Genomic DNA, 26,576 nt, shown 5'->3' with positions numbered 1-26,576 from the left:
ATTTGCACTGCATTTGTATTACCTTCTAATAATTGTCCAACAAAGTCATCGGCTACCCGGGACAGCCTGCACTGCGAGTCCAAGCTGTTTTCAAATTTGCGTACACGAGCTGAGAGCTGGCGTGGGATTTGAGCGTACCCTACGCTCACGTCCATATTGATAAATGCCGAGATTTGCGTGGAAATGTACGTACACCCATTTTTCTGGTCTACGCAAGATTGATAAATGAGGGCCACTGTGAAGAAGGCTCAAGCCAACATGCATTGGTAAACTTTTAGTGTTTCTTGCCCAATTAATTTAAAGCTGCAGTTGAGATTTTTTTCACTGTAATATTTGGCAAAACTGTCATAATAGCCATTCAGCTATATGTAGGTGAAGTGGTCTGAAAATATTTTTTCATCACTTTGCTCCCCCCTGCCTCTGTGTGCTGCCCCCCAAAATTGCCACCGCTCATGTTAATTTTGACCAATCAGAGCAGGCTCAGATACTCCGTTCTTATTGGCTGTGGGACTGTCCGTTCACTTGGCAACGACGTTGATGCGTCAGTTGCGTGAGCGTTCACGACCCTAGCAGTCTGAAACTACTGTTTGGTCCTACTACGGCAGACAGCGAATAGCAATCAGTGTTGCCAACTTAGCGATTTTGTCGCTAGATTTAGCGACTTTTCAGACCCCTTTGGCGACTTTTTTTCAAAAAAGCGACAAGCGACAAATCTAGCTTCTTTTCTGGAGTTATTGGTGACTTTTGGCGACTTTTTGAGGTGAAAACACGTATCGCTATGACTCTTCACAACGAGCAGCGGGTGCCTGCGCGGCCCCTCCCTTCCCCGTTTCCAAGCACTTACAGGCGGCCTCATTCCTCGCGCAGCAGTCCCTCCCAGCTGTCTCCTGTTAGCAGGTTAGCAGGAGCTAACAGGAGACGTTCATTAGCAATGTCTTCACCAACGAACTATCTATACTATACTATCTATGCAACGAACCCTCAATTTACCATTCCCCGGATACCAACAACTAACACGGTGGGAGGACAGTGTGTACACAGAGACTGAGAAACACCGAGGAGGAAATGTAGTCGGGCGGCTGTTGCTGTATGAAGCTCGGGGAAGACGTGTGGAAAGTGAGCCAGGAGAATGGGCTTCCTTTGGCTGTGCTTTAGCTGATAAACCAAGTTAGCCCCGGTCGGATAGCATTAGTTAACTCACCCGGTTGTGTGCAGCCACCACCTCCATATAATGAACCGAAACATAACTGCTAAGTCCGGGGAACTTTCACGAAAATTACAACGAAGCACGTCGGTGTTTATCTACGCCAGCCACGGTCCCGTCACAGCCAGGTAGGGTAATGTAGACTACTTGCCTTTATTTTGTACTGCCGTGCACACAATGGTGCTGTACATGTGTTTGGTATGGTGCTCCCTTGCTGTTTGTGTGAATCTGCAATGCTGTTTTAAGGCTATTTGTTCCGTTTAGTTGCTGTTAATTTGTCTTTTGGCACAATTGTTGGTCGTGTTGTTGCTGTTTTTGTGCGGACATGATCGCTGTTGTGTCGGGTCGGCCAAGGTTGATTAGGGGAATAAATATATCGGGGATGGGGGGGAGACACTAGGTGCGTTGGGTGCAACATGAACGCGCTTAGCTGTCGTTCGGAGGGAGGAGCTGCAGCAGGTAGAGCGTTGCGAAAACAGCCGTTGGGATCCCAACGGCTGAAATTATCCACTGCAGCTTTAAGGCCTTTTCATATTTTCTAATCAACCTTGAGTGACAGGATCTGGTTTATTTATGGCATGCTTGGTCATAGCTCTTCCTCCCCTCCGTTAACTTCATGGCAATGTATGACTTTAATTTTGAAACTTTCAAGTCCTTTCTCAAAATAGCACCCCCTTCCCCGATGGCCTGTTCAATCATGCTTTGCAAACGTTAAAGATTTAAAATGTTGAGCAGGTTTTAACTGAGGCAACATTGTTAAAGAGAAACAAAGTGTAAAGTCATGAAGCGTCTCCTCTTCCAGGAATGTGAACCAACTTGTTAACGCCAAACTCTTATCTGTGATCTCAAAAACAATGATACAGTTTGACTCAGACAGTCACTGACACTGAGAGCTGAAATGGCGCAGAGCGGAGTTCAGCTGGACCGGGAAACTTTCTCTTGTTCGATCTGTCTGGACCTTCTAAAATAATACCCCGATCCCCCTACTGACCAGTCTCATGTTTGACAATAGTTTTCTGATTTATTTTTAAAAACATCAAAGATTTCATATGTTGAGCAAGTTTTAACTTCATCATTTTTGACGAGGAAACAAAGTGTAAAGTCATGCAGCTGCTCCTCTTCCAGGAATGTGAACCAGCTTGTTAAAGCCAAACCCTTATCTCTTATCTCAGACACAGTGAGCTGCACTCTGTTCTCATAAGTACACGCTCCCTCCCTTCTGATTCAGTTTACAGTTTGACTCAGACAGTCACTGACACTGAGAGCTGAAATGGCGCAGAGCGGAATTCAGCTGGACCGGGAAACTTTCTCTCTTTCGATCTGTCTGGACCTTCTAAAATAATACCCCATCCCCCTACTGACCAGTATTAAGTTTGAAAATAGTTTTCATTGTACAATTTAAAATGAATAGACCTATGTGGCGCAATTGTAGGCTAATTGTGAACGAATGTGTGGGAAATCCTGCAGTATCTTGGTTTCATGTTAAATCAGAGTCACTTGTCATTAATTGTATATAAAAACTCTTCACTTTAATACAGCGACACGATATGGATATCTCCCACAGTGTTTCCATCATAAATTCACTCTTAGCTCTCATTCCCTCTCAGCCAATCACTGTGGGCATAGAAGGTATGAACATGACTTCATCCATAGCAACAGGGTCAACACCACCCTCTAGTCTTAGCTTAGGAGTCCCTCCCATTCCTTAGTAAAAGTTGGTCTTATCAGCTTTGTGAATAGGTTTTAAGAAATTACTCCTAACTAAGAACTTTTAGTGCTCCTTGGGAGTACTCTTAGCGCTAAGATAAAATGTTTTGTGAATACGGCCCCTGATTTCTTCTTAAATACATCAAAGATTTCAAATGTTGAGCAGGTTTTAACTTTATCATTTTTGACGAGGAAACAAAGTGTAAAGTCATGCAGCTGCTCCTCTTCCAGGAATGTGAACCAGCTTGTTAAAGCCAAACCCTTATCTCTTATCTCAGACACAGTGAGCTGCACTCTGTTCTCATAAGTACACGCTCCCTCAATATACAGTTATTCAGTTTACAGTTTGACTCAGACAGTCACTGACACTGAGAGCTGAAATGGCGCAGAGCGGAGTTCAGCTGGACCGGGAAACTTTCTCTTGTTCGATCTGTCTGGATCTTCTAAATGATCCGGTGAGTCTTGCCTGTGGACACAACTACTGCATGGACTGTATTAAAACCCACTGGGATGAAGAAGGTCAGAAACATGTCTACAGCTGCCCTCAGTGTAGGCAGTTCTTTGCTCGGAGGCCTGTGCTGCTGAAAAACACCATGTTAGCAGATCTAGTGGAGCAACTGAAGAAGACTGGACTCCAAGCTGCTCCTGTTGATCACTGCTATGCTGGACCTGAAGATGTGGCCTGTGACGTCTGCACTGGGAGAAAACTGAAAGCCCTCAAGTCCTGTTTGGTGTGTCTGGTTTCTTACTGTGAGAAACACCTCCAGCCTCATTATGATGTGGCTCCCTTAAAGAAACACAAGCTGGTGGAGCCCTCCAAGAAGCTCCAGGAGAACCTCTGCTCTCGTCATAATGAGGTAATAAATATGTTCTGCCGTACTGATCAGCAGTCTATCTGTTATCTCTGCTCTGTGGACGAACATAAAGGCCACGACACAGTGTCAGCTGAAGCAGAACGCACTGAGAGGCAGAGAGAGCTTGACGTGAGTCGACTTAACCTCCAGCAGAGAATCCAGGACAGAGAGAAAGATATGAAGGTTCTCCAACAGGAGGTGGAGGCTATCAATGGCTCTGCTGATAAAGCAGTGGAGCACAGTGAGAAGACCTTCGCCGAGCTGATCCGTCTCATCCAGAAGAGAAGCTCTGATGTGAAGCAGCAGCTCAGATCCAAACGGGAAACTGAAGTGAGTCGAGTCAGAGATCTTCAGGAGAAGCTGGAGCAGGAGATCACTGAGCTGAAGAGGAAAGACGCTGAGCTGAAGACGCTGTCACACACAGAGGATCACAACCAGTTTCTATACAACTACACACCACTGCCACCACTCCGTGAATCAACACACTCACCCAGCATCTACACCCGTCCTCTGAGATACTTTGAGGACGTGACAGAGGCTGTGTCAGAAGCCAGAGAGAAACTACAGGATGTCCTGAGAGAGACAGGGCCAAACATCTCACGGACAGAGGCTCAAGTGGATGTTTCACTGTCACAACCAGAGTCAGAGCCCAAGACCAGAGCTGACTTCTTAAGATATTCACGTGAAATCACACTGGATCCAAACACAGCACAAGGCGATATGTTATTATCTGAGGGGGAAAGCAAAGCAACATTTGTGAGTCAACTACAGCCTTACTCTAGTCACCCAGACAGATTCACTGACCAGCTTCAGGTCCTGAGTAAAGAGAGTCTGACTGGACGTCGTTACTGGGAGGTGGAGTGGGACGGGGAAGGAGTTGTAGCGGTCGCTTACAAGAACATCAGCAGATCAGGGAAGTCCAATGCCTGTAGTTTTGGATTGAATGACAAATCTTGGGCGTTATATTGTGCCAAAAAAAGTTATACCTTTAGGTACAACAAAGTGAAAACTCGAGTCTCAGGTCCTCAGTCCTCCAGAATAGGAGTGTACCTGGATCACAGTGCAGGTGTTCTGTCCTTCTACAGCATCTCTGAAACCATGACTCTCCTCCACAGAGTCCAGACCACATTCACTCAGCCGCTACATGCTGGAGTTGGCTTTCGTGGATTTTGGTCTACACCTTTTGGATCCACTGTTGAGTTCAGTAAACTCAAATAGACGGACGACATTTAAGGGACAGTGGGTAAAAGTCTGTGTTTAACCTTAACCTTATGTCTTCATGTTTGTTGCTCAGAGATAATTGTTGTTGCATGTATTCGATACACAGAGTTTAGCTGTCAATCAAACATGATGGGTGATTTGTTAATGTTTAGTACATTTGTTTGCTCATGATGACTCTAGTTTAGCTGAACTGACATTTTCCTGCAATAACATGGAAACTTCTCTCAGCGCTTCATGATTGTTGAAGATTTGTATGGATGTTTTTGTAAGTTGTTGTTTCGCTATCACTGCAAAGGTCTTAAGAGAGAAAGCACCAGAACTTCCTTTATCCAACATATCTTATTCTTATCACTTTGTACATTTGTCAAGACATCTATAATCGCTTTAACATTTATTTGTTTTACAGACCGAATGTTGTTGATCTAATGGAGGTTTAATGAAAGTTTAATTATGATGTTGATAATCAATAAGGAGATGATTTATTATTTTATTTGATATAACGCCTAAAAATAAAGACCTTGCATCTGCCTGTGAATGTTCTGCTGAAGCCCTATTCACACAGGTTTAGTATACACTGTGAAATCCAGGTACTTTGTAATAATTGCAAAAGACGGCTTTGACCAGTCGAAAACAATCTTTTGTAGACCTGTATTGTTTAATAAATCAACTGTAACCAGTAGCAGTGCGTGTGTTTTTGGTCATCTTTCTACTCAACTTATTTTCTACACTAAAATGTTTGTCTGTTTTCCGTTGTGTGTCTGCTAAGGATGATTGTAACTGCAACAGGTTCAAGCAGTAGGAAGTGAAAGCAAAGTAAAAGTAGATTTTCGTGCAGAGTTGCTTCATCCACCATCTGTGTCTTCAGTGTGTGTTGCAGATGTATAATGATTAACTCGGCTCTGGGCTGAATAACAACTTATCTACGTGAATGACTAGTCTTCAAACTGGAAAAGACACATGACAACACACTTCCTCTATCTGATTCCCTCAGACAGAAAACAAAAACACAATCTGATCATGGCACTATGACCTTGGTTGGTTATGATGACTATGAATAATATCTTATCATACCGAATCATGAACAATTGGCACTCACTGTTCCAATGTGCCGAAAAAATTTACTTTTAAAGTCTTTGCCGGGGCTGAAAAGGGAAACGACTGGCTCTGGATGCAGCAACTGGATGAGAACATGAGGAACCAAGAAGACACAGAAAGGACCGGACCATCTGAATCCACCAGCAAGGAGACGTCCCTGCCCGCTGCCCCACCATCCTGAGATGTTCTGGGACGAAAAGGTTGAAACATCTATGAAGGATGGATCCCAGCTGCAGGGTCATCAGCTGGGATCCAGACACTGACAAAGGTGAGACAAGCTGAAATGTTACGCAGGAAAAACCATCAACGTGTTACAAAACTGTTTGTTAATGATTGAAAACACTGAGCTATATATTGTCATTTTCCGTTTGTTGTATTAATGATATTCTTTGATTAACTAACGAGAGCCTGGATGTTGCATTATACTGCATATATTGTGTTTAATGTATGATGCCCCTAGAAGCCAGGTGAAATGTTACACACCTCCAAATAATAATCATACTGTGAAGAAGGCTCAAGCCAACATGCATTGGTAAACTTTTAGTGTTTCTTGCCCAATTAATTTAAGGCCTTTTCATATTTTCTAAACAACCTTGAGTGACAGGATCTGGTTTATTTATGGCATGATTGGTCATAGCTCTTCCTCCCCTCCGTTAACTTCATGGCAATGTATGACTTTAATTTTGAAACTTTCAAGTCCTTTCTCAAGATAGCACCCCCTTCCCCGATGGCCTGTTCAATCATGCTTTGCAAACGTTAAAGATTTCAAATGTTGAGCAGGTTTTAACTGAGGCTTCAGTGTTGAAGAGAAACAAAGTGTAAAGTCATGAAGCGTCTCCTCTTCCAGGAATGTCAACAAGCTTGTTAACGCCAAACTCTTATCTGTGATCTCAAAAACAATGATACAGTTTGACTCAGACAGTCACTGACACTGAGAGCTGAAATGGCGCAGAGCGGAGTTCAGCTGGACCGGGAAACTTTCTCTTGTTCGATCTGTCTGGAACTTCTAAAATAATACCCCGATCCCCCTACTGACCAGTCTCATGTTTGACAATAGTTTTCTGATTTCTTTTTAAAAACATAAAAGATTTCAAATGTTGAGCAAGTTTTAACTTCATCATTTGTGACGAGGAAACAGTGTAAAGTCATGCAGCTGCTCCTCTTCCAGGAATGTGAACCAGCTTGTTAAAGCCAAACTCTGATCTCTTATCTCAGACACAGTGAGCTGCACTCTGTCCTCATATATACCTGCTCCCTCCCTTCTGATTCAGTTTACAGTTTGACTCAGACAGTCACTGACACTGAGAGCTGAAATGGCGCAGAGCGGAGTTCAGCTGGACCGGGAAACTTTCTCTTGTTCGATCTGTCTGGAACTTCTAAATGATCCGGTGAGTCTTGCCTGTGGACACAACTACTGCATGGACTGTATTAAAACCCACTGGGATGGAGAGGGTCAGAAACATGTCTACAGCTGCCCTCAGTGTAGGCAGGCCTTTGTAACGAGGCCTGTGCTGCTGAAAAACACCATGTTGGCAGATCTAGTGGAGGAGCTGAAGAAGACTGGACTCCAAGCTGCTCCTGCTGATCACTGCTATGCTGGACCTGAAGATGTGGCCTGTGATGTCTGCACTGGGAGAAAACTGAAAGCCCTCAAGTCCTGTCTGGTGTGTGTGGCCTCTTACTGTGAGAAACACCTCCAGCCTCATTATGATGTGGCTCCCTTAAAGAAACACAAGCTGGTGGAGCCCTCCAAGAATCTCCAGGAGAACCTCTGCTCTCGTCATAATGAGGTAATAAAGATGTTCTGCCGTACTGATCAGCAGTCTATCTGTATTCTGTGTTCAATGGACGAACACAAAGGCCACGACACAGTGTCAGCTGAAGCAGAACGCACTGAGAGGCAGAGAGAGCTCAACTTGGGTCGACTAAACATCCAGCAGAGAATCCAGGACAGAGAGAAGGATGTGAAGGTTCTTCAACAGGAGGTGGAGGCTATCAATGGCTCTGCTGATAAAGCAGTGGAGCACAGTGAGAAGACCTTCGCCGAGCTGATCCGTCTCATCCAGAAGAGAAGCTCTGATGTGAAGCAGCAGGTCAGATCCAAACAGGAAACTGAAGTGAGTCGAGTCAGAGATCTTCAGGAGAAGCTGGAGCAGGAGATCGCTGAGCTGAAGAGGAAAGACGCTGAGCTGAAGACGCTGTCACACACAGAAGATCACAACCAGTTTCTACACAACTACACACCACTGCCACCATTCCGTGAATCTACACACTCACCCAGCATCAACATCCGTCCTCTGAGATACTTTGAGGATGTGACAGCGGCTGTGTCAGAAGCCAGAGAGAAGCTACAGGACGTCCTGAGAGAGACAGGGCCAAACATCTCAGAGACAGTGTCTCAAGTAGATGTTTTACTGCCTCAACCAGAACCCAAGACCAGAGCTGACTTCTTAAGATATTCACGTGAAATCACACTGGATTCAAACACAGCACAAGAATATATTGTATTATCTGAGGGGGAAAGCAAAGCAACATTTGTGAGTCAACCACAGCCTTATTCTAGTCACCCAGACAGATTCACTGGTCATCTTCAGGTCCTGAGTAAAGAGAGTCTGACTGGACGTCGTTACTGGGAGGTGGAGTGGGACGGGGAAGGAGTTGTAGCAGTTGCTTACAAGAACATCAGCAGAGCATGGGGTGAATGTAGATTTGGACACGATGACAAATCTTGGGGTATATTTTGTGACTCATACGGTTATTCATTTAGGTACAACAGTGTCCGTACTCCCGTCTCAGGTCCTCGGTCCTCCAGAATAGGAGTGTACCTGGATCACAGTGCAGGTGTTCTGTCCTTCTACAGCGTCTCTGAAACCAAGACTCTCCTCCACAGAGTCCAGACCACATTCACTCAGCCGCTACATGCCGGACTGGGCTTTCCTGGATTTTTGTCTACACCTTTTGGATCCACTGTTGAGTTCAGTAAACTCAAATAGACAGAAGACATTTAAGGGACAGTGGGTGAAAATCTGTGTTTTCGTCCATAAACGTCTTTCATCTGTTTGTTGCTAAGAGCTCTGCTCCTTTATATCTGTATATGTATCACAAGAAATCTATAATCACATTTACATTTATTTGTTTTACAGACCGAATGCTGTTGTTCAAATCGAGGGTAAATCAGGGAATTCTTGTTTTATGAAAGTGTGATTATGATGTCGATAATCAATAAGCAGATGATTCATTACTCTCTTTGACATACATAGCTAATACTGTTCTGTTCCGTATGTGTGGTTGTCATCTTAAGAGTAAAATTCCCAGGGAGTCGTTCAGTGTTGTATTCATTTCTAGCAGGATTCATGTCCCAGCGCTGCAAACACATGCACTGATAGTCTCACACAGAGGCTTAAAGGAGGGAACAGAGTGTTACTGTAGTGGAGCTGACGTGTATTTTAATATCTGTGTGGGAGAGAAAGGAGGGAAGATTGTATGTGTGTGTGTGTGTGTGTGTGTGTGTGTGTGTGTGTGAGAGAGTGAGCGTGAGAGAGTGAGCGTGTGTTTGTGTGTGTGTGTATGTGCGTGTGTGTGTATGTGTGTGTGAGAGAGTGAGCGTGTGTGTGTGTGTGTGTGTGTGTGTGTGTGTGTGTGTGTGTGTGTGTGTGTGTGTGTGAGAGAGTGAGCGTGAGAGAGTGAGCGTGTGTTTGTGTGTGTGTGTGTGTGTATGTACGTGTGTGAGAGAGAGAGAGAGCTTGTGTTTGTGTGTGTGTGTGTGTGTGTGTGTGTGTGTGTGTGTGTGTGTGTGTGTGTGTGTGTGTGTGTGTGTGTAATGATTAAACCGCGCGTTGGCAAATAAGATGTGAGTAAGAACTGGGTCAGAATATGACTCAGCATTATCGCTCAACTCTCCATCCACACACGCACGCACACACATAAACCTACACAGACACACACACACGCACACTCACACATAAACCTGCACACACACACACACACACACGCGCACACACATAAACCTACACAGACAGGCACGCACAGGCACGCATGCACGCAAATACAGGCCTGCACACTCACTCACTCACTCACTCACGCACGCACGCACGCACGCACGCACGCACACACAGGACTGCACACTCACTCACGCACGCACGCACGCACTCTGTAACACGACATTGGTAAAATGTCAAGAGTCGGAATTTCTTCAATTGTCACAGATTCTCACTGGTACAAAAACAAGGCCTCACTACCTACATACACAAACACACACACGCCATACGCACGCACAGACACACACACGCAGGACTGACAACATTAGTCCAACACCTTAAAAATAATGTAAACGTCCTTAATCTGTATTGTTGTAATTGTAAGCATTGTTAGAAAAAAAGATACTTGAAAAAAAATTTGTACTCTCTTTAAGTTTTTAACTTTTGGTTTGTTGTGTGTATGTATGAGTATGTGTATTTATCTCTTTGTATGTGTTTTTGTGATTAGTAGGGGAGAGTGGCCTAAGTTGTGCATTTTGGAAGTTGTGCCACCCCTTGTTTCTAGAAAACCGTGGAAGAAATTGGAAATGTGACCACATACAATCATATGAAAAAGTTTGGTAACCCCTCTCAGCCGGCATTATAATTGACTCTGCTTTCATAAAAAAAATATAAAAGTGGTATGTCTTTAATTTACCAGGAACAGCTAAGTACTGGGATGTTTTCCAAACAAAGATTTTTTGAAAAGCAGTATTTGGTTGTATGAAATAAAATAAAATGTGAAAAACTGGCTGTGCAAAAATATGGGTACCCTTGTGGTTTTGTTGATTTTAATGCCTGTAACAGCATGTAAAACTGATGAATTTAAACACAAAGTTGGTTGGATTATGTTGTTAAGCCTTGAACCTCATAGAAATGTCTGTTTAATCATGAGAAAATGTATTGTAGGTGCCTAAATGCAAGTTGCACTTCTCTTTGACTCTCTGCTGAAGTGAGACAGAATGGGATCATCAAAACTGCTCCCAAAAGATCTTAAAAACAAAGATTATTCATTATCATGGTTTAGGGGAAGGCTACAAGAAGCTTTCCCAAAGGTTTCAATTGTCAATTTCTACTGTAAGGAACGTTGTCAGGGAATGGAAGGACACAGGCACAGTTGCAGTTAAACAGGCAGACCAAGAAAAGTACAAGAGCGGCATATGCGGCGGATTGTGAGAATGGTTGCACACAACCCAAAGATCACCTCCAAAGACCTGCAAGAACATCTGGCTGCAGATTGTGTATCTGTACATGGTTCAACAAATCAGTGCAATTTGCACCAAAACATCTGTATGGCCGGGTGATGAGAAGGAAGCCCTTTCTGCGCCCACGCCACAGATACAGTTGCATGGAGTATGCAAAAGCTCATTTAGACAAGCCAGATTCATATTGGAAGAAAATGCTTTGGACTGATGAGACAAAAATTAAGTTATTTGGTCTTTATAAAAAGCAGATGTTTTGGTGCAAATTGCGCTGAATTGTTGAACGATGTACAGATACACAATCTGCAGCCAGATTTTCTTGCAGGTCTTTGGAGGTGATCTGTGGGTTGTGTGCAACCATTCTCACAATCCTCCACCTATGCCGCTCCTGTTTTTTTCTTGGTCTGCCATGCCTGGGTTTAACTGCCACTGTGCCTGTGTCCTTCCATTTCCTGACAACGTTCCCTACAATCGAAATTGACAATTGAAACCTTTGGGAAAGCTTCTTGTAGCCTTCCCCTAAACCATGACAATGAACAATCTTTGTTTTTCAGATCTTTTGGGAGCAGTTTTTATGATCCCATTCTGTCTCACTTCAGCAGAGAGTCAAAGAGAAGTGCAACTTGCATTTAGGCACCTACAATACATTTTCTCATGATTAAACAGACATTTCTATGAGGTTCAAGGCTTAACAACATAATCCAACCAACTTTGTGTTTAAATTCATCAGTTTTACATGCTGTTACAGGCATTAAAATCAACAAAACCACAAGGGTACCCATATTTTTGCACAGCCAGTTTTTCACATTTTATTTTATTTCATACAACCAAATACTGCTTTTCAAAAAATCTTTGTTTGGAAAACATCCCAGTACTTAGCTGTTCCTGGTAAATTAAAGACATACCACTTTTATATTTTTTTTGTGAAAGCAGAGTCAATTATAATGCTGGCTGAGAGGGGTTCCCAAACTTTTTCATATGACTGTATTTAAGAAGAGCCATCCATTTGACTCATCCTGTAAAGAAGGGAGACACAAGGAATAAGATATAAGCACATTTAAGCTCAAACAACTGTGTTTTGCCTTTCAAAGTAAAATTTCCATGATCAAGGTTTTTTGATTATTGTGTCTGAACAATTATAGACAAGTTTGAAAACATTTGACACATGTTTTAGTGCTTTAGTATGCTACATTTTGAGTCTATACAGTTAGCACAATGTCAGCCCTTAACTGCTGCATCATGCCTATTATCCAAATTTCTGGGATTGGGGTGATTTGTGCCAAAGGGCCTGGGTGAGTTATAAGTAAGTAAGTAAGTAAAATGTATTTATAAAAGCACATTTATGACAGTTTGCACTGTCCAAAGTGCTGTACATAGTGCATTCAGTAGGTAAACAATGAAGGTAAAATAACAATAACCAAAATAAAAGATGTAAAGCCCATACATCCACATAAACACAGATAGTAGTGCAGAGGTAAGATAGTTAATGGGGAGGAAACACCAGGGTGTACATATGGGTTTTGAGCCTTGATTTAAAGGCAGAAATGTAGGGGAATCACATTTGTCAGGTGGCAGTTGGTTCCACAAGCACAGAGCAACTAGTGCAAAGTACATTTCTGAGAGTTGTGCCAGTGGCATGGCTGTATACGCTGGTCACCAAAAGAAAGTGGTTGTCTACAGTAGCTCAGAAGAGACTGACATCTCAATTCCACTTAACGACACCACTGATGAGAGTTCAGATGGCCAGAAAGATGATGATGGTGACTTTGTCATTGTGAGCTTTGCAGGTAAAACCCTTAGATCTGCTAGGCCTTGTTTAAGAAAATTATCCTTCAATCTTTGTCAACTTACTTTATTTACTTTAAATAAACCTTAAATAAGTGATTGTCTAATGGATTTGTCTCGCATTACAGTTTATGAGATATATATCAATGGCACAATTCACCCCATGGTATTCTCTCCAACCGCACAACTTACACCACACCGGGGGCAAGTTGTGCATCAAGACAACTTTTTTTCCGAAAGCTATATTTCTTCAACAGTTTATTCCAGATCCAAAGTTTTTATTGCCAGGGATGCACAACACCCTGAAATATATGTACATATTTGAGTTGGAGACTTTACTGTCAAGGCCTTACTTTAAAGTCACTTTGAGTGAAAAGTTGCACAACTTAGGCCACTCTCCCCTATGTATTTATTTGATTGTACTTGCTCGTATGTATTTTGTTAAAGCACTTTGTGAACCATTGTTTTTAAAGGTGCTATATAAATACATATATTATTATTATTATTATTGTTATTATTATTATTATTATTATTATTATTATTATTATTATTATTATTATTATTATTATTATTATAAAGCTGGGGTATGTGATTTCTGATTGGTCAAAGTTAACATGAGCTGTACTCTCTGACCAATCAGAGCGAGGTTTCAATTCTCTGTTCTTATTGGCTGTTGGGACTGTCCATTCACTTTGGCACGACTTTGTTGGTGTAGAGCGTGTCAGGGAGGGACCATAGGGGAGGGACCAAAGAGAACAAGTGGAGCGGTTGAGGTATTTGGATTCGAATCTCTATCCCAACTGCCATTTTCTCCCCAAATCCTCCACCCCAGCTTTAAGGGTTTGTTGTGTTGTAAGTTGTAACTAATTTGCTAACCTTTGTAACGCACCAGCTTTGAGTTGTATCAATGCAGAAACACAAATCTTTTCTAACCCATCCCTGTGCTTTCGTCTCTCCTCAAAACACCGCAGTGGATTTAACTCTGTCGAGAACATTCATGGACCACAGGCTTCAGTGGGATTCCCCCCGGTAGGTCACTGAGTAGAGCAGGTGTTGCTTATGTGTGTCTGTTCACACACACACACACACACACACACACACACATTCACACACACACACACACACACATTCACACACACATACATACACACGCACAGACAAACACAAACACACACACACGCACACACAGACACACAGACAAACACACGCGCACACACACACACACACAGACACACACACACACGCACACACACGTTCTTTTGAAGACCACTTTTAAATAGCTTTCTGGTAGCTTTAACGCATGATCAAACAAAGCCATTATTATGTTTAAGTTTCTTAGGGTTTTTTGTGTGTGTGTTTGCAATTAAGATCACAGTGTAAACCCTTTGTATAAGTCATCCTTCACAAATGCACTTTAAACCTGCAGTGTGTAGAATTTTGGGTTTTATTTCCTAGCAGATTTTGTAGAAAAAAATTATAATATCCATAAGTACGTTTAATTTAGTGCATAATAGCTGATTTTTTTTTTTAGAATTATTATTTTTTTCCTTAGAAAGGGTCTCATATATGTCCATATTTCTCCATACTTTGGACCAAGGCCTTGTCACCGCCATTTTGAAAGTGTCATAGTTGGAATGTCATCAGGTGCATTGTTTATAATTTAGAATCTTGTCCTTGAAGGCCACTGTAGCTTCTGTTATTATTCTAGAGGGTTGGGGTTACCAAGAGAGCGTTGCATTCTAGAACTTTGTAGAACTTTCTTGATGATGTCATATTACACACTGCACCTTTAACGGATTATCAAAATGTATTGAAGGCAGCCTCCCTTTGGCTCGACGAATCAGAATCGAGATGTAGATCTGACCTGTCATCGCACACATTTGGTCCTTAAGATTCAGGCATATTTAGACATGTTGGGTGGATTTTTTTGGATTCTCCTGTGTGTGTGTGTGTGTGTGTGTGTGTGTGTGTGTGTGTGTGTGTGTGTGGGTGTAAGTGCACTGTTGTTCTTCTCACAATAGGTCATAAATTCAGGAGACTCCCCCCTCAGGCCTGGCTAACCATGGGAGGCACACTTGGCACACACACACACACACACACCCGATGACTTCAGAAAGAAAGAGTTAAGGCTGCAGATGTCAGTTTGTAAGAGGTGGTAGATCTGTTTGTGTGTGTGCGTTAACCCCTGACCCCAGCACACACTTTCGCCTCTTGTAACCTCAACTGACCCCACTGACACACACACACACACACACACACACACACACACACACACACACACACACACACACACACACACACACACACACACACACACACACACACACACACACACACACACACACACACACACACACACACACACACACACACACACACACACACACACACACACAAACACACACCCTGTCTGGGTCAGTGGATCTAAACAGAATTTGTGTTGAAGGTTCAAATCTTTTTGTTTGATTTCACAGCGATGAGTTTGAGTTCTTTATCTTCGGACCTCATTTGCCATTTGGTCGATCAAGCATGATATTTTTATTTAATACAGGGACAGTGCATATTATCAAACATTTCTGTCAATATGCCAGAATTAGCCAGAAGGCTATTTTTCATCTGCAGTCCCTAGACAGATGGTAAAAGTCACCCTAAAAGAAAATAAGTTACACATTTATATAACACAACATACCTATAGTAAAACGTACTATTAAAAAGTAAGTAAAGTAAAAAGTACTATTAAGCTAAAATATACAATAAAAACACAGCAGAGCAACAATCAGACAACAGCAGACAATGACATGAACAGGTTAATGGTAATGTAGACAGCTCTGGTTATCAATGAGCCATTTCTTTAACTGGCATTTGAATGACCTATATGTGTTCAGATTTCTGATGGCTATGGGGGTTCCACTCAGTAGCTGCACGAACAGAGAAAGAGTATGGCCAAATACACTCTTCCTAAAAGGGATAATACAATCTCCCCTCGCTGACGCTCTAGTTCTGCTGTGATCAGCTGTTCGGATGTTGACAAACTGATGGAGCGGAGGGGATGATAAACCGTGACAAGACATAGATTTGAATATTTGACCATGTTTTCCCAGTTGAGTAATCTGTGCTTTTGTAATATTGGACAATGATGAAATCTACAAGGTTTCTTGTCCAGGATTTTAACAGTTCGTTTGTAAAGTGATTGTATAGTTTTCAGGGATGTAACAGTAGCTTGTGACCAAATGGGTAAACAGTAAGTGATGTGTGAGAAAATCATAGAGTGCATGAACATTTTTGCTGCCTCTATAGACATTTGATGGCGAATGTGTCTAAAGTTCCTGAGGTTGAATTTGATTCGATTACAGACCCCTTTTTACATGTGATGTAAATGACAACTTTGAATCAAATAAAACTCCCAGATATGTATATTCGGATACAATCTGCAGCCTTTCCCCTGAAACCAAAACATTCGGCTCAACATCGACATGTCTGTGGGACTTGGTAAAGAACATTGCTACTGTTTTTGAAGTGTTCAACTGAAGGCAGGATTGCTTCAACCAAGCTGAGATAGTAACCATAGCGTTAGTGAGCTTCTCTGCCACTTGAGAGATATCACTACCATGGACATAGACTACGGTGTCATCAGCATACATCTGCACAGAAACATCAGAACAGACCGACGGAAGGTCGTTTATATAAAGTGAAAACAACAAAGGTGCTAAATTTGATCCTTGAGGAAGACCGGTGGACAGACTGAGGGCCGCTGATTTTCTTTCTGCTTCATTTGTAAGATTTTGCCAAGAATAAGGCCATTAAACCTGCAGTGTGTAGAATTTTGCGATTTTTTTCATAGCAGACTTGGTAGAAAATAATTATAATATCCATGAGTACGTTTGATTTAGTGTATAATAGCTGAATTTATTTTATTTATTTTTTTTGCCCTTAGAAAAGGTCTCTAATATATACTGGGGCCCAGTCTGCTATGAAAAAATTCCCCAAATTCTACACACTGCAGGTTTAAAAATAATTAAAATGGTAAAATTCAAATGTGCCTGTCCCAACTTGTCTTTTGAATACAATGGTTGGAAAAAGAAATTTTATTTATTTTTTATTTTTTTAAGATTTTATTTTATGTGAGACATTACAAGGAAAAAATAAAATAAAATAAAATAAAATAAAATAAAATAAAATAAAATAAAATAAAATAAAATAAAATAAAATAAAATAAAATAAAATAAAATAAAATAAAATAAAATAAAATAAAATAAAATAAAATAAAATAAAATTAAATTAAATTAAATTAAATTAAATTAAATTAAATTAAATTAAATTAAATTAAATTAAATTAAATAAAATAAAATAAAATAAAATAAAATAAAATAAAATAAAATAAAATAAAATAAAATAAAATAAAATAAAATAAAATTAAATTAAATTAAATTAAATTAAATTAAATTAAATTAAATTAAATTAAATTAAATTAAATTAAATTAAATTAAATTAAATTAAATTAAATTAAATTAAATTAAATTAAATTAAATAAAATAAAATAAAATAAAATAAAATAAAATAAAATAAAATAAAACTAGCAGTTGCAGCCAAATTAAATATTGCATGTGCTGGAACATTTTCTAACATATCTTAAAAACCAATGGGTGGATTGACATACAATTTGGTCCAGATATTCATGTTTTCAATTGTAACTTCTGTGATCCTTTGACAGTAGCATTTAGTTCAGTTTTACGGATCTGTTTGGAAAGCTGTTTAGTGCACATATATTCATAAGATGTGGCAATATCATTGAGTAAAATATAAATGTATATGTGATGGATTATTGCTTAAATTTTTTTTTTTTTTAAATAATTTTCTGCTTAACATTTGGCTATAGTTTAAACCAGGTCCTTAGAAACCTGTAAAGTAGAGTACGCCATGTTAGTTGTTTATTTTGCCTTTTCGTTTACCTCATAGCATAATTGCCTAAATCACATTTACTCTACTCTACATCTACTCTACTCTACATCTACTCTATTCTACATCTACTTTACCCTACTCTATAACCCTTAAAATATGACTTAGGCAATTATGCTATTAGGCTAACGAAAAGTAGATGTAGAGTAGAGTAGATGTAGAATAGAGTAAAAGTAGAGTAGAGTAAATATGATTTAGGCAATAATGCTTTGAGGCTAACACATTTTTTTTTCTGTGTTCACGTTTTCAGTTGTGTGTGTATTTGTTCTTAAAAAAAATATTTAAAAAAATTATAAACAAACTACTTCAAGTAAAATTCTCATTTCAGGTGAACATGACATGCAGAGGGGAACATTTACTGTCCATACACAAACTGTACATGCAAACACAACATATGGTCTATTGTACAAATGCATGCTTCTCTCTTTTATGCATCATTCTCTTCTCTGTTTCTTTCACACACACACACACACACACACACACACACACACACACACACACACACACACACACACACACACACACACACACACACACACACACACACACACACACACACACACACACAAAGAGGTTGTTATTTTACCCAGAAGAGTACTCATAAATACTACATCTGAAATTCCCATGTACATGTGCTGTCCATAAATATGCAGAGAATCGCTTCCAGGGAAAACACAAAGAGGGTCACAGTACAAGTGATGGTGTGATATGAATGTGTGTGTGTGTGTGTGTGTGTGTGTGTGTGTGTGTGTGTGTGTGTGTGTGTGTGTGTGTGTGTGTGTGTGTGTGTGTGTGTGTGTGTAGTGATGATATCTTCTGTGAACTCTGAACTTTCATCTTGTGGGATCGCCTCGGGGCAAAACAATCTGTGCCACTAAAACACAACGTAGGCTACACACACACAAACACACACACACACACACACACACACACACACACACACACACACACACACACACACACACACACACACACACACACACACACACACACACACACACACACACACACACACACACACACACACACACACACACACACACACTGTTTTATAGTTTAGAATCAATATTTTACATCCTGAAAAGACAACTAGTCATGTTGATCTTGCTTACTGTTAGTCGTAATGTAAATCATTAGACCAACTGGCTCACATACACAAAGTATTTTCATGACATACAATATTTTTTTTTTTTTTACTTTTCATATATTGTGAGGGAGCAGGAGTTTGTTTGATTGTGTGTGTTGTGAAAAAGAAAAGAAAAAACTACAACAAATATAGGGGAGAACGGGGTAATCTGAGCCACGTTTTACATTTGCTCCCCTCTAAGCGAGCTAAAATGATTTATCACTCAAATTTACAAATTTCCCATTAATTCAGGATGTTTCCTAGAAATGGGCATTAGCAGAATTTTTTCAAGGCAAAGGGCAGTGAAAATATGATTGTTTTAAAATAAAGTTGTCATGTGGCTCACTTTACCCCAGCTGTGGGGTAAAGTGAGACAGACCAGAAAAATCAAGGGGGTAAAATGATCCAATTACTTTTTCCACTCTGAAACTACCATAACAACACACAATGTAACAGTTAGAATCCTGAAAGCTAGCCACACATTCCAGAACTAATGTCGGACTAGTAAAAGAATTATGGGGTTTGGTCAATTAAGCAAAGCAAATTTTCTAAACACTTGAAAGTAACTCTGAACAAAATCAACATATTATAATTCAAAAGGTTTTAATAAGATTCAAATGAAAGATAGAACCAGTTAGATTAGAACACAGTCTGGGGGTCAGAACACAGGACCCTTAAAGCCAGCTAGTGTCTGGGGGTCAAAGCATAGGAAAATCAGAACCAGCGAGAACAGCCTGGGACTCAGAACACAGGAGAAGACCCAACTGGATTATAACATCAGCCTGTCATACTCTACAACTAGGCCTACTCTACATTCCAGCCCTGAAGGTTACAGGGAAAGATGAGAAGGTGCTCTTTCCGTGTGGTTGCCCCAGGTCGTCTTCCTGGTGTATTTCCTTGGCATGGTGGCTTTTCTACAATGTGTATGAAATTAAAATAAAACATATGTTATGTAATATTACATTAAAATATGTTTAAGACTAAACTTAACTTGTGCCTCATGGTGGGGGAAAGTGAGACAGTGTCTCACTTTCCCCCACAGCATTTGGCTCATTTCCCCCCACCACCACAATTTGAGAAAAACTACCTCTCTTAGCATTTCAGGCTAATCTTCAGTTATCAGCATCACATGGTTTCATATGTTGGTAGTTCATCAACATGTATGATAGAAGTTTTTCTACGTGAATACATTTGCTTTGGCAGAACAGTTGATTAAGTTGACAGCAAGAAAATTTACTTTTACATGCAAAATACCTATTTTGGTGAAAAAAACATGCTTACCACAGCACCATGAGGTCCTCTCTTTCAGGGCCATGGGGAAATGAGAGGGGCTTGAAAACATATATCTCACATGACCACAAATGTTTTCCGTTGCCTAGATACAGGGGGTGGCTCACATTACCCGATGCCTCAGATTCCCCCGTTCTCCCCTACTATAGTGAAAAAAGAAAGTATTTTCATAGCAGTAGCTTTCTTTCTGTGTGATACTTCATTTTGTCAACATATTTCTGACCATATTTTTTAAACTTTTGACCAAAGAAGAGATTTGAGAGATTTCTAACCACTGCACCACGAGCGCCCCTTAATTAATAGCACTTTTTTACTAGCTTGCTTCTAAAACCTCGTTAGAACCAGCCCCCCTATGCAGCGTTAATTAACCCTGATTTTTTACACTGCCTTGCATATTTCCACACACACTTTGAACAAGCAGACCTTTGTTAGTCGTCAGCACTGCGGGGGTTAACGGCCTAGAATCACTCATCTGCTAATCCAACGCAGAGATGAAACGAGAAGGGGAAGGAGCCCGAATTAGAATCAGCAAGAAGCACACACACACACACACACACACACACACACACACACACACACACACACACACACACACACACACACACACACACACACACACACACACACACACACACACACACACACACACACACACACACACACACACACACACACACACACACACACACACACACACACACACACACACACACACACACACACACACACACACACAAGTCGAACAGTATGCAGATGAGCCGCAGCTGACTGTGGTGAATAGACCAACTCCCTGACTGGAGGCACGCACAGACGAACACACACACACACAGAATCACACACACGCACACACTGAGAATCACACACACACACTCTTCGGAAGGGAGCAGAGGCAGGTGCTGTCGGCCCCCCTAAAGAGTTCCTCTATTGTGGTTCCTCTCAATAAGGACAGCTGTTGGGTAACCCCCCCCCCGTCCCCCTCCCACTGTGATGTGTGTGTTGGTATGCGTGTGTCTGGATGTGTATCAGTGTGTTTTGGATAGAGTTGAAGCTACAGTGCGTATATATACTCATATACAGTAAATGAATGTCGGTTACATTCAAGCCATCGCCAAATTAGTTGACACAAAGTTGATTAAGTCTATCAGCTCCACAAAACCCTCTCTGTATTTCTCAGTATGGCAGCGTGTACAATTCTAGTATCTATTATTGTTGAATTATTCTATCATCGTAAAGCAAAACTTAATTATTTTGAGGAACCTGGAACCAAACGTTAGACTACATTATGCTTGTAAACCAAACTGTGGGCCCTGCTGCTGTAAACAACAACAGTGAAACAGTAACTTTTCAGGAAGCTTTCTAACTTCAAACAGTGTTCCAGGGATCACATTTTCCCTGTGAGGAAAGTTTGTTTATTAAGTTATGAGAATATACCTTAAAACATTTTCACTTCTCTGACACACCCAAAAGTTACATAGTGCACCTTTAATCACTTGATGCATTGCTAATATAAAACTGTCCCTGCGTTCCAAATCACATACTCTTTCTTTTTACTTCACTACATACTAAAGTACAGAAGAGTTTTAGGGCCATGGGAGAGATAAGGAAGATTTTTTTTTTTCATTATGTCGAAAAATGTCAAGAATAAAGATGAATACTGCAAAATGCTATTGGAGTTAGTGGGGGCATTTATGTATTTTCAGCATACTACAATTGACGTGCATGTCATTGGGACATCCTAAATCTTTTTGTGGCGTACTAAATAGTAGGGAGGTATGGGGGATTGGAACGCAGGGTAAATTGATTGGTGTTGCTTGAATCGTCATAAGCTGTTTCCTAGCTCGTCAAAAAACCTCATTATTCCGTCCTGTGTGTACACTCCCCTCTCCTCCTCTCTCGTGTCCCGTTTAAAAAGCTTTGGGGGTAACAAGCGTGTCCCCCCCGGTGGGCCCACAGTCTCCCCTATTGTCTGGTCCCGGAGCACACACACACACACACACACACACACACACAAAGTGTCACACACAGTCTCACACCGGTCTCACACACACACACACAAACACACACACACACAGTAACACACTGGTCTCACACACAAAAATACACACAGAGAGTCACACACACACACACACACAGTTTCACACACACACACACACACAGTCAGTCAGTCAGTCACTCACACACACACACACACACACACATACATTATTATATTGTCTGGTCCCGGAGCCAGATGTCTTCTGTTGGAATGACCACATCGGTATCACTGGAATGGCTCCAGGAATTCTTTTGTGTTTTGGCACGCACGAACGCACGCACACACACACACACACACACACACACACACACACACACACACACACACACACACACACACACACACACACACACACACACACACACACACACACACACACACACACACACACACACACACACACACACACACACACACACACACACACACACACCTCCCCCCCCTTCACCCTGCTACAATTTAATCAGCTCATGGTAGAAAAAAACAACGTTGCCTCAGTAAGAACAACCATTGTTTGTCCCAAATCCAAACCGACAGCTGATGGGGTAATGGTTACATGTGTGTGGGAATGTGTGTGTGTGTATTGCTGTGCGTTCATTCCATTTCAAAACGACATAGGTTACACTGTCGTTTTTTTCACTCAAAACGACATAGGTTACATAGGCAGCCTGTGTGTGTGTGTGTGTGTGTGTGTGTGTGTGTGTGTGACGACTGTGAGTGAGTTTACTCCGTTGTATTAGTTTTCTGTGTGACCTCTGTGTCAGCAACTCCACTGCACCAACACACACACTTTACCAGAGATGAATTTCTGCTTCCATCTTCACTTTCTCACTCCGATTCTCCAGTTGCTGTTGATATACTGTCAAAATAGAGGTAGGAATGAACTCCCCTAGTTATTGGACTTTAAAGCCACTATATGTGCAATTTTTTAGGGCCACAAAGTAACATATATACTCAGTTTATTCAAATGTTATGGTTAGTGTGTATGTTGGGCTAAATGTAATTATTAAATGTACAGTTCATGCATTTTTTTTTAATCCATGTTATGATGCACTTTTTAATATTTATGATCTTTTTTCAGGTGTCTGTTCACAAGACAAAACCTCAAAGACATGTGATTTTATGTTGTGATTTTCCATGTTAAAAAAAATATCACTGAATCTATTCATTCACAGCTTTAGTCTAGACTCTAGAGCTTTTTCTGGATCAAATTGTTCTTAAACAACTGAGACAAAATGCTCTAAATGACATTAGCAACCGGGAAATCTACTTATTTTTTATTCAGAAATAAGACTGTTTCTTCATGCAGATTAGCAGGGATACGGTTGTATTCTATATTGTTCCTGCATTTTACTATTTTACTCGTATATTGCATATTTCTTTCTTTCTTTCTAGGCATTCAGTATATGGAAAACAAAGGAAGAATTTCATTGTATGACTGAGAACATGTTTGAAATTGTGCATATGACAATAAACACTTTAAATCTTAAACAGTTGACCTCAATAACCCTTCAGTAGAAGTAGCTGTGTGGTCAGTTAGCGCCATCTAGCGGTGGAGAAACGACACTGCGCCCTCTTTCAATGTGATTTCTATGTCCTCGTCTTTTTCTTTGGTAAATATCTTACTTTCTAACCAACTCATCTCAATATAAAAGCCTGTTTGTTTAGAATGAACGGGTGGAAGGAGGATTCATATCATTTTCTACTGTTAGCAACTCACCATTCAGTTGTTCGCTATGTAGTTTCAATGGAGTCAAATCTCACAGTGAAATGTTTGTAAAAAAGTAGTCCCGGCCGCAGGTTGGAACAGGCCAATCACGCGAGACGAGCGTAGTTGGAACAGGCCAATGGGAAGGCTTAGATTCAGCACGTGGGACGTTAGTTGGAACAAGTTGGAACAGTGGGACAGAGAAGATTGTGCCACGGCCAAGGAAAAATAACCCAGAAGCGAAATAACATGAAAACACATTAAAAACAAAGCGCAGTTTAATAGTTTGATGAAAAATAATCGTATCTTTGTTTATAACGTGTTTTACACCCTGAAATATGAATTAGAACGACTCCCCGTTCTAGCGCCAACCAATCACGGCCGCGTGACGTCACGGCTCATTTTCATATAATCCCCATAATGCAACGCGCGGATCCTTAAATGTGCCATAATTTGGTCAAAGATGTGTAATTTTTTCCCCAAAGTGGTTTATTACACACCACACACACAGCAGAACAACTTCTTACCATTGTTTTGGTCCAAAACGGCAGAAAAAAATACAATTTAAGCAACAAACCATGAGTACAGGAATCGGCCGTTTGTCAGTTGGTACAAATAGGACCCAATCTTCTCTGTTCATTTGTGATAGTTCTCTATCACATATACTAAAATTGGAACGATACAGAGAAGATTAGCATGGCCCCTGCGCAAGGATGACACGCAAATTCGTGAAGCGTTCCTCATTTTCGTTAACCCTAGGGTTAGGGTTAGGGTTAAGAGCTAGGGTTAGGGTTATAAACTAGGGTTAGGGTTACAATTTTGGCCAAACTAGGGTTGGGGTTAGCTTATTCTGCTCATTTAGGGTTACAGTTGTCTCACTTTTAGCTAAACTAGGGTTAGGGTTGAGAGCTAGGGTTAGGGTTAAGAGCTAGGGTTAGGGGTTTCACTTTTGGACAAACTAGGGTTAGGGTTATCTTATTCTGCCCACCTAGGGTTACAGCTCTCTTACTTTTGGCTAAACTAGGGTTAGGGTTACAGAGCTCATGAGGTGGGTCAAAATATGGCTACCACAACCCTAGCTCTGCAACTATTTCTCAACAAGCGAACCCTAACCCTAGTTTAACCAAAAGTGAGACAGCCTTAACCCTAGCTCTGTAACCTTAGCCTTGTGCAGACAAAATAAGTCTAACCCTAGGTGAACGAGTGAGCTAACCTTAGATTGGCCAAAAGTGAGAGAGCTGTAACCCTAAATGAGACAAACTCTAACCCTAGGTGGACAGCTGGATAATTTTTTTTATGTTCACACACGCTAATGCATCCCTTAAAAACGAAAAGTCTTTGTTTTGTAAATTCTCCTATGTATGTTCATTTTTAATTAGAATATGAGATGGGGAAAGATTTTACCCATTTTCTATATATATTCAGCAGGTAGAGCTAGGGTTAGCTCATTTTGACCCAACTAGAATTACAACTTTCTCATGTGTCTCACATTGCCAAATTGCTTTTTAAGAGATGCTGAGGAGTGTGTGTGCACATTAAAAAAATATATTTAGTTAAAATGTTGTGTGTAAAATAATATACTGACAAATAGGTTTAACATTTGCTTGGTATTGGCCATTGGAGGCCTTTCTGCAGTACTGATCGTGTGTTATGGTTGTTACTCTAACTGTCCACCAGGTGTCGCCCTTGGACCGTCAGAATGAATGCAGCCTCGTACAACAGCTCTTGAAAATAATGAAGAGACCACTCCAAATGTTAGTGTCTGGTTTTACTATTTATAGTGATTTGTTTGAGTAGAATTAACATTTTGGTTTTACACTATAAACTATTGACAATATTTTCAATAAGTAAGAGACCACTCCAAATGTGCAGTGTCTCTCGTTTTACAATTTATAGGCATATGTTCTAGTAGAATGAAAATTTTGGTTTTACACTATAAACTATTTACAACATTTTCAATAAGTTATGTAGAGATGAAGATTTAAGAAAAATTCCAGACTGGTCTCTTAATTTTTTTCCAGAGCTGTAGGCCTATGTGAAAGAAAGCAAGTCAAAATAAGTCTTCAATGTATCTGGCGCAGGTCACAGCTGATGGGGTGGGTTTAGCCAGGTCCTGGGGGGCTGCACTTGGGGGCATGATCAAACTCCTGTACGTGGGACATTGTCTGTAACTTGCTCCACAACTGCATCTGTCTTCTGGCTGGTACCTCCAGGCTTTCATAAGTGATTTGCATCTCCCCTGCTCCGCCCGTAGCCTGTTGAGAGTCTTCCAGGTTGGCCATGGGAGGTTGTGTCCGCTGGCAAGGCGCTCTGTGGGGGCGATTCCTCTCTCCATCCAGTCATGGGCTCGTGTGTAGAGCTGGTTCCATTCATCTTT

General features: G+C 40.9%; 2 protein-coding genes across 2 annotated transcripts; both read left to right on the top strand.

Annotated features, from left to right (window-relative positions):
• Positions 1–3,291: 3,291 nt before the first annotated feature.
• On the top strand, positions 3,292–5,528 carry LOC307261324 (tripartite motif-containing protein 16-like; the record flags this gene model as incomplete). The annotated part of the gene is made up of 1 exon (XM_080041834.1): positions 3,292–5,528. One exon carries the CDS (start codon positions 3,292–3,294, stop codon positions 4,981–4,983), a length of 1,692 nt encoding a protein of 563 aa, XP_079897960.1. The 3' UTR covers positions 4,984–5,528.
• A 1,848-nt stretch (positions 5,529–7,376) lies between these two features.
• LOC307261610 (tripartite motif-containing protein 16-like) lies at positions 7,377–9,074 on the top strand (the record flags this gene model as incomplete). The annotated part of the gene is made up of 1 exon (XM_080042193.1): positions 7,377–9,074. Exon 1 carries the CDS (start codon positions 7,395–7,397, stop codon positions 9,072–9,074), a length of 1,680 nt encoding a protein of 559 aa, XP_079898319.1. The 5' UTR covers positions 7,377–7,394.
• Between the last annotated feature and the right edge of the window lie 17,502 nt (positions 9,075–26,576).

The sequence above is a fragment of the Ammodytes marinus genome, assembly GCF_949987685.1.
Source record: "Ammodytes marinus genome assembly, chromosome: 15".
In the NCBI taxonomy this organism is placed as follows: Eukaryota; Metazoa; Chordata; class Actinopteri; order Uranoscopiformes; family Ammodytidae; genus Ammodytes; species Ammodytes marinus.
The sequence above is the reverse complement of the archived record's forward strand: the minus strand, read 5'-3'. Positions and strand labels throughout refer to the sequence as shown.